The sequence below is a fragment of the Chelonoidis abingdonii genome, chromosome 17 (assembly GCF_003597395.2).
Source record: "Chelonoidis abingdonii isolate Lonesome George chromosome 17, CheloAbing_2.0, whole genome shotgun sequence".
Classification (NCBI taxonomy): domain Eukaryota; kingdom Metazoa; phylum Chordata; order Testudines; family Testudinidae; genus Chelonoidis; species Chelonoidis abingdonii.
This window is the reverse complement of record NC_133785.1, coordinates 12,133,629-12,152,122: the sequence shown is the minus strand read 5'-3', so window position 1 is coordinate 12,152,122 and position 18,494 is coordinate 12,133,629. Positions and strand designations below refer to the sequence as shown.

General features: G+C 39.9%; 1 protein-coding gene across 2 annotated transcripts in view; it reads left to right on the top strand.

Annotated features, from left to right (window-relative positions):
* FGD3 (FYVE, RhoGEF and PH domain containing 3) overlaps positions 1-18,494 on the top strand; it is a 197,183-nt gene that overhangs the window by 129,469 nt on the left and 49,220 nt on the right. For both annotated transcript variants that reach the window (XM_032804168.2, XM_075073421.1), the window contains exons 5-9: positions 3,275-3,364; positions 6,674-6,810; positions 9,923-10,079; positions 15,027-15,165; positions 15,944-16,002. In XM_032804168.2, coding sequence (XP_032660059.1) covers positions 3,275-3,364; positions 6,674-6,810; positions 9,923-10,079; positions 15,027-15,165; positions 15,944-16,002 — 582 coding nt within the window. The remainder of the gene's footprint in view (positions 1-3,274; positions 3,365-6,673; positions 6,811-9,922; positions 10,080-15,026; positions 15,166-15,943; positions 16,003-18,494) is intronic.

Sequence of the window (18,494 nt, the reverse complement as noted above, 5' to 3'; positions counted from 1 at the left end):
GCACCATAGCGGCGCCACTCCAGGGGGCGCCCTGCCGACCCACCGAGTGTTGCTAGGGTAAAAATCTTCCGACGAACGCGCACGCGGCGCGCACACACCTAACTGGAATGGATATGAGCAACACATCTCGAAGAACAACAGTTACAAAGGTGAGTAACCGTCTTTTCCTGATCCACAGACCTATGTTCTAACCATTACACATGCTGCCTCCCAAGCATGTGTTTTCTGGCTCACTCTTTTTCACCAACATTTGTTGTCTAACTCATGTTAGGTTAAAACCTTCTTGCTTTACTCAAGTAAAGAGGCTTACTGACTTCAGTTGGATTATTTGCATACATGAATAAACTGAGCAAGAGGTAGCCTGTAATGTCTTCATCCATATGGCAGTTTGCTTTGTGTTAATTTTACCTTTATAAAATGTAAAGCCTGGAAGTTTCATGCTTTTTTTGCCCTAGTATCTTTAGGGCCAGATTCTGTAACCTTACTCACGTTGATCAGTACTTTACTCCAAGAATACTAATCGCAGAGTTAAGTATGGCTCAGTCTTGGTATTCAAACTACGGAAGGCTGCAAGAGTAGGACTGGCTATAACAATTAATTCACTGTGTTAAAGATTATGCCAGTGAGAAAATTACCAACCAAGCATTCATTTAAAATGTGCAAGGTGACTATAAAGGGAAATGATTGAAAAATACAGCCACTTAAATGCCCATATCTCTGCCACCACCAGGAGTTGCTGCTGTAGTGTAATATCACTTTAAAGCATTAGATCCAATTTGAGCTAAAATTAGCTTTATCCATTGTTTGGTATTTAAACAGATGTCAACATGTTTTTTGGAATTGTAAACTGAGTTACAGACCATGAGGCCCAGGACATTAAAAGTAACCGTGTGCTATATAAAGCTTGACTTTTGAGAAGTAATATATTTGATTGCAACAAATTATTTTCAAGTTCTGAATTCAAGCAACTGAAAAGATAGCTTTAGCGGCTGGCATGGTGGTCAAGTTAAAGCAGGTTAAACTTCTTGCCTTTCACCTAGAAACTCCTCCATTTTCAGCAAAGTTGACAAATAACTAACTTTCTCCCCATGAAGAGATCCATCCATTCCTAACAATTTGAATGATCAAAGAGATACCTTGGTATAAAGTAATATGTTTTTTTATTTCCCCTTTGCAAGTTCAAAGGTTATGAAAGCAGTGGTATCCCATCATTTACTGTAAATAGTAGGCACAGCGATCAATACTTATTCTTTGTAGAGCCGGGTAGGACACAATGCAATACATTTAAAATGATACATTATTTCAGTTTCCATTACAGGCTGTGATTTTAATATTGGGAGGGTTGGAATAAGAGCTTATTTCACAGGACAGCTATATCATAAATTATCCCATTGCACACAGCAAGCTTCAATGCACAGTACATAGGAACTGAGGAATTGCATCAGAGTAAGATGAAAGAAACATCTTTGTAGAACAGTCATGGAAATGGATTCCTATCCTCTATCAGTTAGTGGTTGACTTAAGTTCTGAATCATGCATGTTTTAGCCTAGCTAATGTAACTGTAGAGTTCTCATTTATCCATATAAATATCTAATTTCTGAATTCTGCTAAGTTCATGATCTCAATTCTATTTTGTGACTGAGTTCCACAGGATAAATTTAAGTGTTTTCCTTTTATTAATTTAAATTTGTTGACTTTAAGTTTCACTGAATGTTCCCTGGTTTTGATTAAAAACAGGAATTAATAGAAATATTTGATTTACCTTCTCTATGCAAAAAGTACCCCTATCATGTCCCCTATTATTTATCTCCTCTCAGAACAGTCCAGTCTTTTCAATATTTCCTCTAACGGAAATCTTTTTATGCTTTTAATTATTTTTGTCACTTGTCTCTGGTCTCTTTTGTTTTTTATGTGCTTTGGGGATGGAATGATCAGAAGTGGATGAAGTATTTCCTGTAAGGCTAGACCATCCATTTATACTAATGACATTCTAATATTTTCAGTATTATTTTCTGTCTCAGTTGTAATCACCCCATTAGTTTGCTTTTTTGATCACCACTGCACACTGAGCAGATGTTTTCATTGAGCTGCCCACAATGAAATCCATATTTTTCCCTTCAGTGGGTACAATTAATTTAGAATAAGTATAAGCAGTTCAGAATTTTCCTTCAAAATATATTAGATTCCTTTGAATTTCTCATCTCTGTGCCATTGCCCAACCATTGAGGTCTCTGGAGTTTCTCAGTCTTCTAGCCTTGACTAACCTAAATAATTTATATGTGCATATTTTGCCCTCTTTCTGCTCATCCATTTTTCCAGATTATTAAAAGTTTAATCATTTTAATACTAAATACTAATGCTAATACAGAAACTTTGCAAGTTTCCCTATCTTTATCTCCTAATTTAAAAACCTGTATATTTTCTAATGGGACCACTAGAGAGAGGAGATATTTATTTGATCATAAGTATACAGTTTGCATTTTAAATCTTGGATGCTACAAATTGTTGATGGATATTAAAGAATTTGTCAAGAGGATAAATGTATTTCAGTCTGCAACATGCTGACTCAGTGAACTTTAAGTACTGAAAGGACTGAATTTATATACATCTAAGGATAAACTAAGACTGAAGTGGGGATGTTATAATCAATCTCAAGTGACTGAATTATGTAAAAACCAGGACTGGGGGAAAATAGTTTGGTAGAAGGAATAGCACTAGGAATAATGGGATGAAAATAAGACAAGGTGAATTTAGCCTGAATATCAGAGAGAACTTCCTAATAGCAAGTGGAAGAACCTCTCAAGGAGGTAGTGGAAGCTGCATCCTTATGCATTCAAAACTGTATACTGTAGTGTACTCTGGTTTGTAGTCTTAGCTCGTGAATTTAAAAATAGATATCAGGTAAAGTGGTGTCTAGCATGTTGGTCACCAGATTAGTGTGCTAATATATTTAAAAGCCTGAAAACAGAATTCAAAGATTTTCTGTTTTGGGGTATTCTGTCATTTGTAGCAAAATACAGAGAACTGAAGTCCTATCACAGCCAGCCATCACATGTTAATTAGGTTTTAGACAATAACTTTGAAAATGCACTAGCAGCAAACAGATCCTTTGATTAGAAATGCTGGGGCAGTTTCTCCCATGGGATGGCTTAATTCATTTCAATAGTTATACCAGGGATGAATTAATATTAGTGAGTCTTGTGAAATAGAATGTTTGATGAAAAAAGGGTTTATATTAATTCTTGGATAGCTTCATTTGTAATATTTTTTCAGTGTACAGAGCCACAAAAGCTGTTCAACATTGCCAGTGAACTGCTTCATACAGAAGAGGCTTATGTTAAAAGATTGCATCTACTGGACCAGGTATTTCTGCTTTGATCAACTTGTGCTTCATTTTCAATCCACAAAACAGATTTCTTCAGATAAATGTGGATGTTGTGATTACTTTGTACATAGTTTGACTTTTTCTGTGACATCAGATTATTAGTAAGAAAAAGTAAAATTTGGGTAGACATTATAGGTAAGGTTGAGAGATGGCTTGGTAATTTCCTCTTAAAATCATGGCTGAGTCATAGAAAGTGTTACTAAAATACAGTCATGATCTTGCCATTTCTTAATAGGTTACTCACTGCAAAACATTTCTTCCTCTCCATCCTCCAGCCCACAGTCCCATTTCTACTTCCTTTTTCTCTGACTTCCAGTATTCTTAAACAGGCTGGCATTTCCAGCTAGGGCTCCAGATCAACAGCTCTTGTACCATTTACAACTCAGCCTACAGGTATTGCACGTACTTTGGTCCCCATTAGAGCGTGCACTGTGCACAAAGTATGCTAAGTGTACACAGTAGAGAAGCTGGCTTCCAAAAGCCAAGACCGGTTTTGCTGATGGAAGGATGAGTTCAGCTTACTTGAAACAAGACAGTAGATGTTGGTTGAAGAAAGTGGTGGTGGTGGTGAAGGGCTCTAAACAGCAATCACCTATTATTATTATTTTTTTAAATCCTATGCTATCTGCTGAGTACCATTAAAAGAGGCCATAAGGAGCAGGAAAGAATCAACTCAGCTACCAGCACTGTAGGGACCACAAAGAGGAAGCAGTTACTCTCCTGAACAGATCCTGAAAGGAAATCATGGGGACAGTAAAATGCTTTGAGATATGATGGAATCTATGACAGCTTTGTGACCCCTGACAGGCTTTTGTCAGTAGGAGTTGGGCCTGCATCAGCTCAGCAGAATCAGGCCCTTTATGTCTCTGGTTTCTTCACCTAGCCACACTCTTTAATTTACCTCCTTCATGTTGGGGGTAAAAGTAAAACTGGTGCAACGATACTGCAGTTTTTAATTTCATTTGTGTGTTTAAATGGTCAGAGGTTAGAATTGTTTAGAAAAGTTGATGCTAGGGTGTGTAGTACCGTGATGTTTTGGGGATCGCCCAGAACATAGAATGCCAGGGTTGGAAGGGACCTCAAGGGTCATCTAGTCCAACCCCCTGCTCAAAGCAGGACCAATCCCCAACTAAATCATCCCAGCCAGGGCTCTGTCAAGCCTGATCTTAAAAACCACTAAGGAAGGACATTCCACCACCTCCCTCGGTAACCCATTCCAGTGCTTCACCACCCTCCTAGTGAAAAAGTTTTTACTACTATCCAGCCTAATATCAGTAAGATGTTCTGTCACCTCCAGCCCTATAATCTTAGTGTGCTTTAATGCTGTGCTGTTACAGCTCAGATCCCTGATACCAGTAGCCTGGGCAAGGTCTCATCCTGGCTTCCACCAGCCTAGTTATGCCTTGTAGGTTGATTTCAGGAGTCCTTCCAGTTCTGAGGCTCCCCGTCCTTCACAAGTTCTTAATTCCCAGACAAACTGACTTTTCTCTTCCTGTCCGTCACCCCCAAAGGCATGAAACCAGTCGTCCCACCCCACCCCACACACTCCACACAGTTTGCACAACAGAGACCTGCTTGGGGTAAAAATAAACAAAAGGGTTGTTTAGTGGAAAAACCACAGACTCAAAGATGAAATGTAAGGGAAGCCAACATACACAAGTTACACAGAAAATAAACATAAAGGCACCAACTCAGATGTAAAACTTCTATATTAGTTAAAGTCCCTTTTTGAATACAGATTACCTATTGCCTTTGAACAGTTTCCCAGGCTATCCCCTAACTCTGGGGGGAATCCAGCATTTCACAGACAGCTTCCTACTTAGCTCTGTTTCTGAATAGATTTCACTTTAGCCCGCTTCTATTTTAAAAGGGCTTGCAGGTTTGGTTTGGTGGGTCCTCCTCCCCCCACTCCCCATCAGTCACTATAGATATTCAAAGTGGGGAAAACTTCCTCCTCTCTTAATTTTCAAAGCCTGGGGTTTTCTTTTCAGTTTCAAGTTGTTCCCAAAAAATCAATAATTAATGTTGATGTGAAAATTTGAAAAATTCAACATTTGGACAAAGAATGGGGTGGGGAAGAAACTGGTAAGATTTTATATGCAAGTGTTTTGCCCAGCTCTACTGCAACAACTAAGAATAAAGCACCATGTCTCTCATCTTCAGAATCCATTTCATCTAAAAGGAAGCAACAGGCATTTCAAAGTTCGGCGTTAAACAAATTCAAGTGAGAGCTGGGCTGCAGAACGGTGGGAAATCTGTAAATACTAAAAAAATTAATTATTGATTTTTTTCCTCAGTGTTTTTTTCCTGGGCTGAACAATTGCTAGGTGCATGTAGCGAGTTCCATCTGATTGCGGAAGCAGTCCCTCCCTGCCTGGCTGTCCACCACCCCACTGTGAGATGGAGGTGAAACTGCGCCACAGATTATGAGCACAGTTTCCTATATACACAAATATATAAATTCATAACCACAATCTATATACATGTCTCGTAATGAGCAGCAATTTCTGAACACTACAAACTTTTATAAAAGACCAAACTCGGTTCTTTTTTTTTAATTAATACCACAGTAATACAGTATGCAGTCAGTTGGTTTGACCGCTCATTTTTGGGGTTTAAACCTTCTCTTCTCCCACTGAGGGGTCTGGACCATGATTGTCACCCAGGCAATTGTGCAATTTATGAATGTGGCAGAAAGAAGGAATAAAAATGGTGAATCACTTTGGTAAGTCAGGTTTACTAGATTTCTTAACAATGAAATCTGGCCTCTTGCTATGAATACAGTTAGGGAAGCCATTGTTTGTATAAAGCCCTTTCCACTCTGCCCCCAGACTAAAGATTTCTATGGAAATTTGGGTAGGTTGGGTTTGAATGAGCAGAGGTCTATTTCCAGGGACTTTAAGAAAATCTAGGGAGTGCTTTTCACTTTCATTCATGTACAGAGTACTTTTGACCTGGACCTAATAAAGACAGGTAGGAAAAAAAATCTGCTTTTCTTCAACTTGCTTTCACATCAAAAAATAACTAAACTAGTTTTAAACCTAAATGAGTTTAACCTTCCCATCTGAATGAAAATGAGTCTTGTTTAACAGATTATTCTGTGTGACATACAATGTAGCTTCAAAGAAAAAAACAAAAAAAAACACCACACTCCAAAATACAGAACATGTGACCCTATACTAAAGCACATTAGTAATTTTTTTAATAATATGGTTCATAACATAATGCCAGGTTTTAAATTTATATTAAGTAACTGGTAATGTCTTTTTTTTTTTCCCTCCATGCAGGTATTTTGCACTAAATTGTCAGAAGCAGGTGTTCCAGCTGAAGTGATAACTGGCATCTTTTCAAATATTTCCTCCATCTATTGCTTTCATGGACAGTTTCTCCTGCCTGAGCTCCAAAAAAGAATTACACAAGAGTGGTGGGTAAACCAATGTATTACAAATAAACATTCAGTTTGCAGGCGTTCTGGCAATCAGAAAGCCTAATCTTACAACATAGGTTTTAATTACACAAGAACACACTATTTCCCATATAATACAGTAGGCCATCATACCTTTTTTTAATACATGCCAAGATACAAAGACAAACCTAAATAAAAAAAATTGTCTCAGGATGCATTATGGGACCAAAACATTGCAACTTGACGAGGCATCCAATCAACCCTTGTGTGTCCGTTCCCTTTGCAGCACCTGCCATTGGCCACTGTCAGAGGACAGGATACTGGGCTTGATGGATCTTTGGTCTGACCCAGTATGGTCGTTGTTATGTTCTTAAGAGCTGTCCTCCTTGACAGTATTTCCACCATTTCAGTATTACAGTGCCATAAGACAGCCAGACCACTTATTATTTTTGTATTACTTTGGCCCCACAAGTGGTTCTGTGAGGCAATCAGAAAGGCAGTGGCAAACATCAACGTATATACTTATACAAGGATGCTAGCATGCTCCTATAGTGGAATAGAGTTTTGTGTGCTATATCTAAGGCTTGATTTGATCAGTCCATTTCTTTAAGAACTAAATTGTGACTATATTAAGATTAACTGTAAATATAATTTTTACTAGAAATAGTTTCACACAATGTATGAAGGCATCTAAACAAGTTACGTAGATCTGTAAATATGTCTATTGTCAAATCTGTTCCATTATTGTTTTATACCTTATATCAAATTCTATTTGACTCTGAAATTCAAATGCATTGTCTCCTGCAAGATAAACTGCTACCATAATTATTTTAACATCGAGATTGTACACACGTAAGTATTTCTTTAAGCATAAGCAGTTGTTTTTGTTGAATGTTTAATAATGTTTATGCTCCAGTTAGACCCTGAAAATTGCACCAAGTTGTAAATACAGAAGATACGGAATGCAAGAAAGACAGGCTATTTGTAAGATAGACCTAGAAAATTAAATTTGAGATGACAAGTTGGCTGTAAAGACTTTTCTTCCTGTAGAAAGCATAGTGTGTTCTGACACTGTTGTTATATTAAACTATAAAGTCAACTGAAAGTTAACCTACTTATCTACTCTGAAATGATGGAGACAAGATCAGAGTTCACATCTTACTCTGCTGAGTCCACTCTTTTTCATACTGTACATCAGTGACCAGAGGGAATAAGCAAAAAGATTCACATTTGAACATGATTAGAAACTATGGGGACAGCCATTACTAACTATGAGGAAGACTAGACACCAGAAGGATGCTGGGAAGTCAAACGCATGCATGGGCTATTAAATGACTCATACAGTTTAATGTAGATTAAAATTCAAGTTATGAGCTTAGTGTTGGGGTGAAATGACAAGCAGGCATTGTCTCCTAATGGCCATGACCTGCAAGACAGCCACTGGGAGAAAGGTCCTATTTTGAGAGTGAATACAAACTTGGCATTTGCAAAAAGTCTCAGGGTATGCCCACACTACCCGCTGGATTGGTGGGCAGTGATCAATCCAGCGGGCATCGATTTATCACATCTAGTCTAGTCATCCCCTGAACCTTCTCCCGTCGACTCCTGTAGTCCAGCGCCGCGAGAGGCGCAAGCAAAGTGGACGGGGGAGCGGCAGCAGTCGACTCACCACGGTGAAGACACCACGGTAAGTCGATCTAAGTACATCGACTTCAGCTATGTTATTCACATAGCTAAAGTTGTGTAACTTAGATCGATTTCCCCCGCCCAGTGTAGACCAAGGCTGAGAGAGTTAGACACCCGTCTCCATAGAAACTTGTGCACTGAACTTCCTTTGGGCTCCTTGGAAAATCCCAGCCTACATCTATCAGTTCTAGGATTGCCACCTAGGATTGCTAATATTAGCACATAGCTATCTAAAGATGTCACTGTGCTTAAGCCTTATAATACCCATATGAGGTTGGTGAGGATTGTCACAGACAGGAAGACTAAAGCTCAGGAAGTGTGACTTGCCGTGGTCACACAGGACTGAAATAGAACCCAAATCTGCTGGTTTCCAATCCAGCCTTATTCCAGCATTGTGATGGTTGAGCCAGTTAACCATTATTGTAATTATTCCTTCCCTTGTGCGTGCAGTCAGCAAAAGGAATGCAAATGCACAGATAAGGGATAACACCATCTTCTGGACCCTGAATAAAGTCTTTTCTAACAAGCCCTGTGTACATCCTGAGGTCTTGTCTCTCCTAGGCCTCCATTCTTGTCTGAATTCTGGCCCTCTCATGCTGCTTCAGTGGCATAAGGGGGATAGAAAGTAGCTGAAAACTTCCCCAGCCCAGGAGGGATAATGTGATATGCTCTGCTCCTTTGTGACCCCAGTTTAAAGGGCATGTGGTAGGATGAAGGGAAGGTGACCAGGCTGGCAGCTCTCGGTGCTCAAGCTATCTGGGCTGCAGAGCAGCCCATAAATGAGTATGGGAAGCTTCTGTAAGTTAGAGTAACCCCTATGGCTTCTCCGACTCTCTTTCTGTGAGCTAGGCCGGCCCCCATCAAGCCTTAAACTTAGGAGCTATGAAAATCTAGATCCAACTTTCCTCCCAGCCCCTACTTCCTGGGCTCTGCCTCCTGAGGGGCCCAAAATATGGAGGGAACATTTATTCAGGACATTCTGTTTCCTATATTGTTGTTTGTACTTGTCAGGAAAGTGAATTTGTGGGGAAGTTCTTCATGTATTACTGAGCTTCTGTGTCCTTCCTACTATATGCTCACATGTAACCTCCAGGAGGAGTGCCTAAATGTAACTATATGGCCTCCTTGCATATTCAGTTCTTTGGCTATATGGAAAAAAATCACTGTGAAAAATCACAGGCTGTTTTCAGTAAATTACTTTTCTAATTGGACAAAGATCTAGATTATTCTCTTAACAAAATTTCACAGAGCTGAATTCAGCCTTAGTGTAAATCTGGGTGCGCCTCTAGTGATGTCAAAAAGCAATCGCCCCTTTGTACACCAAGGCTAAAATCGGGTCAAAATAAGTGTGTGCGTGCGTGCATGCGTGTGTGAGAGAGAGAGAGAGAGAGCTCCTGCAATAGTGTGGGTTTTGAGGCACATTTATCTGCCTTCTTTGCAATAGGAATGCAACCCCACGGCTGGGAGACATCCTTCAAAAACTGGCTCCCTTTCTGAAGATGTATGGAGAATATGTAAAGAACTTTGACAGAGCAATGGACATGGTGAACACATGGATGCAGCGATCATCTCCATTTAAAGATGTTGTTCAAAATGTACAGGTATAAAGCCATTCTTTTTACTACATCTCCAGCATGATGGGATTTTAATTCTTTTTGCCTTTCCAGTTCTAGCACTCCACAGTGGGTTGCTGGGTAATGTTCCTTTCATTCTGAAATGTAAATATAGTAAAAATCCTTTCTTCTCCTTCTGCACATGACATGCATCACTACACAGTTGGAGTATTTCTCCAACAGGATTTGGGGACTCCCTGTAAGTCATAACAATAATGCCAAGGTACTCTAATTTTCATCAGTTTTATTCCCTTTGTTTACAGAGATTTTAAAAACACTGAATGTATCTCCTTTATTATTGTAAAAACTTAGTAGTGAGTTTAACCCTAAGGCAAAAAAGGAATAGGAGAGGGATACTGTCGATATACACGTAAATTAATCTTTTTAAAATTCCTTTCCCTTCTTATTAATAAAACACTAATTTTAAAGTGAAAAATGTAAAGCCTAATACATATCTTGTGTCTCTTTGCTTGTTTGCAGTGGGCACCTCATTCTCCTTGGATGATGAAAGTGGAGAATTCAGTTTCATTTTTATTTCTAGTCAATTTAATTTTCTGGCGCTTATGCTGTAGCGCAGAGCTCTTGTTTGGGCTAACGATTTTTCAGGAGAATGACTTACCTAAAACTGTCAATTGTAATGAAAAATAAACAATGAAATCCTTTCTGCTCACATCAATATGCTTTGTACATTTTTTTCCCTGTTGCTTTCTTTGCATGAGTCTGGAGCCATCCAAGTTAGGAATGTAGTTGAGGCCCAGCCTGTATGCAGGTGCAGGGAGAGCTCCACTGTTCTTTGCAAAGAACAGCGATTAGCAGGGAGAGGGTTAAAGCTTTCTCTCTGTGCACAGAGGAAAGACCACAGTGGCATGCCTGAAATGCAGGGAGGTCCTGGTGGTAGGGCTGGCCCAGCTGTCATGATTCTTCCCCCCTCCCCGCACCTGCAAGAGGAGAAGTGTGCCAGGTCTAGCTACCACTGTGAGTCAGAAGCTCCTTCCTGGAGCCGGTGCAGAGGAAGGAAAGAGGGGAGAATATGAATTGAGAAAGTTGTCCTTCTACCAGACTTGTACTACAAATGCCCTTTTTTACCTCAATCATCTGTCTAATCTTGGACTAAGCGAGGTTTTGATTATTCTGAGTGAGGTCTGAAAAGCTAAGTGCTCCTTTTGGTTGAAATTTGAGACTGGCACATGGGCCCCAAACAGAGTATTGCTTGTGTAATTTGTCTGAGAGGTCTGGAGTGTACTCCCTGCAGGACTCCTTGATTCTTTCTGCTTGTGCTAGCAGACTGTCTCGGCTCACTTCCACTTTGCCCCTAATGCTCCAGAACAACGCACAACTGATCTTTACATTTTGATCTAAAAATCTGTTGTCCCTTTAAAACAGAGCAGTGTTGCGCAAGGCACAGTCCCACTGACTTCAGTTTGCATCCGGCCCCTTAGTGAAGGTTCCTTTCTCAAGCATATGGAGGCCCCACTGTAACTCATTATTTGTCTTACTTCCTGCAGCAAGGAGATGTATATTTCCCTAAAATTCTGCTATGTCTCCTCTGTCACATCACCAAACAGGCGAACCACACAAATGGTTCACATTAGCTGTCAGAGCTCACAAAACATGCCTGCAGCTATCTGCGATCATGATTATCCTCTGCTGCCCCATGAAAAGAGTCCTTGACAAGTAAGTTTAACACAGAGGTTATACCTGGAGCTTCAGTTCTGAAGCCCAGTGGTGGTAATCTAATGGCAACACTGTTAACTATTTCACTGCTGATTATTTTAGCAGAGATGTGCAGCTTGCTGGCTTGATCTCCAGCTGGTAGGTCAATAGGCCCTGGTTTATTGCCTGAGGATTTACTCAGCATGTTTGTTCCGCAAATCTCAGCTGCCTCTCTGGTGCCCTCTTACCAGCTTTTCCTTTATCTTTGCCCCCATAGCTGTTGTGACACACATTGTCATGGTCAGTACAAAAGCCTGTAGCCTCTCACAGATGGAAAATGCAGCACAGCGTAAAACAAATTGGATTTAATGTCAGCATATGAGCTACTGAACTGATTGTATTTATTTTCATATTTAATTAATTTCAAACCTGACATTTTTCATTTTAAATGAAGTTGCCGTAGGATTTCCTGTCTCTGATGCCAGCACATCAAAGAACCCAGGAACCTTGCTACAGAGAATTAGTTCCACTTTTCCATGGAGGCCATGGAGGTAGAGTAGGGGGGGACTTCAATTACAGATAGAAAATGTCCAGTGTTTTAATGTGATTTCTGTTGATTAGTCCTTTGACCTTTGGTCTTGCTTTGCAAAACACCACTTGAAATGTGTTGTAATTCTTCAGAAATGCACTGTCACTCATGTTTTATTGCTTAATTATGAAATTCCATGCAGGTTGCTAATAGCACTCTGGGGACTGTTGAATGGCATCGTTTTTCAGGTTGAGGAATTAGCAGTAATTAAATTGAGCTCATAAACACCTGACTTTTTTTACTGCAAAAAGCCATAACTGATCACAAGCTATTGATTGTTTACTTTAGACAACCTTAAATACATCCTGATGTTACCATTATATCCAACTTCTGGGGCTCAGTCCTGCTAGGTGTTGAGTGCCCCCAATGCCTATTACAGGCTCAAACCTTACATTGCTGACCAAAATGACACACTGATTTTTCCGAAATCATAGGAGATTGGTACAATCTCCTGTCTTAACAGAGAGACTGTTTGTTTTGTGAGAACTCGCTTTTCCTGCACATCTGGTACCGTTGCCGCGGTTTTTTTAGTATTTACAGGTTTCACACCATTCTGCAGCCCGGCTCTCACTTGAATTGTTTAACGCCGAACTTTGAAATGCCTGTTGCTTCCTTTTAGATGAAATGGATTCTGAAGATGAGACACATGGTGCTTTATTCTTAGTTGTTGCAGTAGAGCTGGGCAAAACACTTGCATGTAAAATCTCACCAGTTTCTTCCCCACCCCATTCTTTGTCCAAATGTTGAATTTTTCAAATTTTCACATCAACATTAATTATTGATTTGTCTAAAAATAACACCCACTGACTCCAAATAGGGGTCATACAAATAGATTGTAAGAAATGATCCCTGCCCTTAAGAGTTTACAATCTAACTAAAACAAGATACAACTCACCCTCTTGTTGCAACGAACGCATAGAAGAAATGGTGTGTGGGTGGGTATCACTGAGAAGGAAAAGTGACTGCATAAGAAGTGGTTGTATGGATTAATTAAATGTATATGCAGTAAGAGAAAACAAAGCACCTGATTTTCACCGGAGTCTAAGTTTGACTTCCTCTTATATACTGAGACCTGTCTATGCTGTGCTCACTTTGGTGCACTAATGAGTCTACATGAAATGGAAGCAATTGGGTTTTTGTGATTGCAAATTCTATCAGCTGTGCTTGAGCTTACAGGAGTTAGCAAACCATGTGTGTACACGTACTATCACACATACACGTGCATAAATAAAAGAGTTATATAAAATACCCTCCTGTTTAGCCATGATCAGTTGGCCGTTTTCTGTGGGTATCCTAGTAGAAGTGAATTTTAATGAAGGATTAGAAGGATGACTGGGTATTGGCTTTGAGGGCTAGTTTGAAGATGCTGTTGGAGGTATGATAGAAGAAGGTGTGAAGATGCTTGTTGGGGAATTGGGCAAAAGGGCAGTAAAGCATGTCATCCTTGTGGGGGGATGCATGATGCAGTAACATACAGAAGCGAATAAGGGAGTAGTATAATTCTCCATTTTACTTTTCTCTTCCTGGAATCTTTAATTCTTTCCCTCCCAGTCGTGGCATCTGAGAAATGTTATGCTGTAGAACTCTGAAAGATAATAAATTCAGGTCAGCCACTATAAACAGCAATTGTGTTCAGTACATGGTGACAGATTATTTTTAAAGTAAATTTACATCTTTGAATTACTGGAAAGATGGCTAATATTTTTCTGTCAGGTATTTGTCTCATTATCTCCCAGAATCAGGCAAGTCAGCATTATGTCTTCAGCTGTAAAATTTATGAGAAATATTGGAAATACTTGACACAAGCATCTTTTGGCTGAGGAATAGAATACAGAAATTAATGTGGTGGGTTGAGGGGATGCTAGTATTCAAACATAAATATATGACTTGACCAAAACTTTGTCCAAAGGATTTATTTTACTAGATAGGCTGAAGTAGTAATTTCATAGAGGAAAGATGTGTTTTGTAGATAAGAGACTACGATTGAGGAGTTGTGGGTTCAGTTCATGGCTCTTCCAGAGACTTCTCATGTGCCATGGAACCAATTACTTAATCTTTCACTGCCTCACTTTGCCCACCTGTAAAACAGGTATATTACTTCCTTACCATGAATATTGTGAATATAAATACTTGGCATAGTATAAGTACCATGATGATTGCGGCCTGATGAGTGCCTTGATAGGTAACCATTTAATAAAGTAATATGGATGCTCAGTCTTTCACTTTACCATTCTGGGGTTGGTTTAAACAGGGATGCAGTGTCATGCTTTAGAAGCTTATACAAATGACTTTTCTTTTCAGTCTTTGTGCTGTTTGCACAATAAATGTTAATAAGGGAGAAGTAGTATTTTTGTGCCTCTGTGTTAATTGCGTTAGTCATATGATTTCTGATTCCACTTGGTCTCCTAGGGCCAAGTTCTAACAAGGGACCCACAAAAAGTCTTGTACACACCAACGCAGGAGAAATTTTTAATAAAAAACAGGAGAATATAAATTTATAACAATTGGTAGAAAAGTAAGGGCCAACTGTCTACATTAAACACTTCTTAAAAAGTGACTAGATTTTAGATTGACAATGTCCCTTCATTTGTGTGGGTGCTATTGTGATTTTTTTTATTGCAGTTTGAGTTGGGGGAAAAAAACATACAAAGAAACAACATAATCCTTGCATAATTGTTTTCTCTGAGTTACAGAAACAGGATGTGTGTGGGAACCTGACATTGCAGCATCATATGCTTGAGCCTGTGCAGAGAATTCCTCGCTATGAGCTTCTTCTAAAGGATTATCTAAAGAAACTTCCAGAAGAGTCTCCAGACAGGAAGGATGCTGAAAGTAAGTATAGCTTCCATGATCTGCATCATGAATGTGAACCATGTTGTTGGGTGGAATCATGTTCTTGTGTAGTCTTGACTTCAAAGTTCAAATGTTGTTAACAGTAAATGAGACAATTGTAGATGCATAGACTGAATTAACTGTTTGAACATGGCAGAGAAGCTGTGCTAGATGGAAATCACAGTTCTAAAAATCAGGACAACTTTACCAAATAAGCAATGACAGAATACTATAGTCTATACCAGAGACACAGGACATTAAATTACCTTTATGGTGGTTTGATGGAGGAAAACAGAAATTGTCTGAAATATGAGTATTTTCTAGGGATTTGGGACCACATGACGTTAAGCTGGGAGGGAAAAAGAATATTCCTTTATTGATTTACAACAGCTTGAAATCGTATCAAGAAATGCAACGCATGTAGGCCCTGGTTCAGCAAAGCACTTCAGCACATGTGTAAAAGGTCTTAACTGGGACATAAATTACAGTTTTATGAAAGGGAAATGGTTCCTAAATGGTCAGTTTTCCCCTTTATGTGCTCTTTTGCTTCTTGTCTGGACTTGTAAATAGAACAGGATAAAATAAAATATCATTTACATGCCTGTTAAGCATGCTAATGCGATTCTGTGTATCGGGGCTTACAAATGTTCCATTTAATTCAGGGGAGCGCAGAATTCAGCAGGTCTTTCGCAGCGGAAGCTTGTATATCAGGAGAATAAAAATTGTGCTATTAAGTGATAGATTTAAGAATGTATAACTGCTGCTACCTTTATTGCAGAATCGCTGGAGCTCATTTCTACGGCAGCAAACCATTCAAATGCAGCCATCCGAAAGATGGTGAGTAGAAATTGTGTAATGGAATCATGATGTGACCCATTAACTGAGATCCTTGGTTCAGTCAATTATTCTCTTATTGCCACATCTTCCATTAAAGAAGGCTTTAGTTCTGGGGAAATTATATCAGACTTAAATAAAAATTGAGAAGTCTTATACCTGTGTTCCATAAATGCTTCTGCCATTGTTACCACACACTGAAGTTTTTGTGTGCCAAGGTTTCATATACCTCACATCAGTCTCAAAACAGAGGCAGTTAAGGAATGTGGGAGAGATGAGGAAGAAATATTTGCAAAAAAAGGTCTTCTTGTGCACTGAAAAATTTTGAAACTAGAAATTTTTTTGACTAGTTCAGCTGTAAGTGTGCCTGCAATTTTTCACATGTAATTTTTTGGGCGTACAAAACCTCTTTATTTGTGCCTAGTCTTTATATGCATAACACAGTGGTCCCCAACCTTTTCGTCTGGCGGGTGCCAGATGAAGAACCATGGCGGCGGTGGAGCATCCACCGAAATGCCACCGAATTTCTGCGGCGTTTCGACGGCAACGCCTCTTGATGACGTCGCTTGTCAGCAGCAAGCAGTGTCATCGAGAGGCGTCGCCGTCGAAACGCCGCAGACATTCGGCGGCATTTCGGCGGATGCTCCGCCGCCGGCCAGAACGCAGGCGCATTTAGATGCCCCTCCAGGTACCGCGTTGGGGACCCCTGGTGTAACAATGTCTAGTGTGTGTATTCAAAGTTGCAGACATTACTTTTGAAAATGTAGTCCTGTGTATCTAAAGTTGGGCCACCAGAATTGGAGATGACTTTACATTACCCTCCTAAAACATAGGGTCAAATTTTCAGTGAGACTTCAATCTGACCTCCACAGACCTGTTTGTACACTAACAATTCTGCAATAAAATAAAGGAGGAGGGCGGTTTGTACATGCAGATCGTATCACTTGTGTGTGTGCACGTGGATGTGTAAGAGGTCTAAAACACTAAATGCTACTGTTCATGCCCATGGATTATTTGTGGATGCAGCATCATTGTTGTTTTCAGAATCAGGCCTGTAGTATTCTACGTAACAGTAAAATGATCTCAAGAAAACACCCTTTATTCTATAAAGGGCATACTATCCTCTCTTTTAAAGGTTGTTTTTGCATAAAAATGTTTGGAAAAAAGCTCAAAATTACCGCCATACATTTTCACTCTACGTAATTTGTATTATATTTTTCATGTCAGATTGCCTTATAATATGGTTTCTATTTTCCCCTATCTATATATCTGGCATTTTCTACCTTTTTCTCATGCTCTTGTGACTTTGAGTAAAATAATTCTAGACAATGTGTTGAATAACACACTTACACCTCAGTGTGTCCAAACTAGAGGAATTAGTTGTAGCTTCCTCTTGTCAGCATGGCTGGATGACACATTATCAAATCCCCACTTCCTCCATCCCCGAGACATCATCAGACTACTTTTCCTCTTGCTGGTAACCAGCTAATGTCTGAGTCTTTTCACATGTAAAAGGGTTTAGCAGCCATCTATTTCTGTTTGAATTCTGTTCTTTCCTAGCTTTTCTCTCCTATAGCTTTTGGTATAAATGTTATCAACTTTGTGTCTACCTTCTCCGCTGCTGGTAGCAATTATTTCACTAGGCTCTAGGGCCACAAACACCAGGTATTTGTGCTTATAGTGGAGGAACATATTTTATAGACCTTCGTTACATCCCATATGTGAAGCAACCACCCCATTACCACACTGGTGGGTACTATATAGAAATATAAAGGACTAATGCAACTATCAGGAGAATGTATGGAAATAGAACTTTCCAAGATATTCTTCTCAACTCTGAGTGGTCTGCAAAGAGATCTGGGGTGAAGGTCATTTACTTTATTCCACCTAACTATAGCTGGCCAGACCCTGAGGTTCTTACTCAGTTTTAAACCAGGAAATTCCCACTGTAGGCAGTGAGTTACTCTACAGTTAACGGGATTTGCCAGAGCTAACACTTAGGAAAAACTAAATGAGGAGCTCAGGGTTTGGCCCAGTGGCTCATGAATTTGTTTTGTCCCCTAACACAAAAACTTGTTATCCTCAGGATGCCCTCTTCTACTGCTGTGCAGGGATTGAGGCACAAGAAGTGCTTTTGGAATTGTGGTAATAGCCTACTGTCCCAGATCTGGACTTTTGCGTCCAAAATCTGGGTGCTTACCTGAAACTCCCCCAAGCTCACTACCAGCTTGGATATTCTCGCTGCCACCAGGTCAGGAATTTATAGGGCCTGACCCCCCTTTCCTCTCTCTGGTGTCCCCAACCCTTCCTTTGGGGGACCCCCAAGACCCAGACCCCTGGGTCTCTCTCTCTCTCCTCTCCCAGCTTCCCCCCCTTTCCTGGGTTAGCCGGTGCAATGCTATACTTCACTCCTTGAATACAACCGGAGAGGCAATCTAGCTTCCCCGAGGCTAGGCATTCACCTAGTCAGCTCACACAAGAGATTCCCCCTCCCT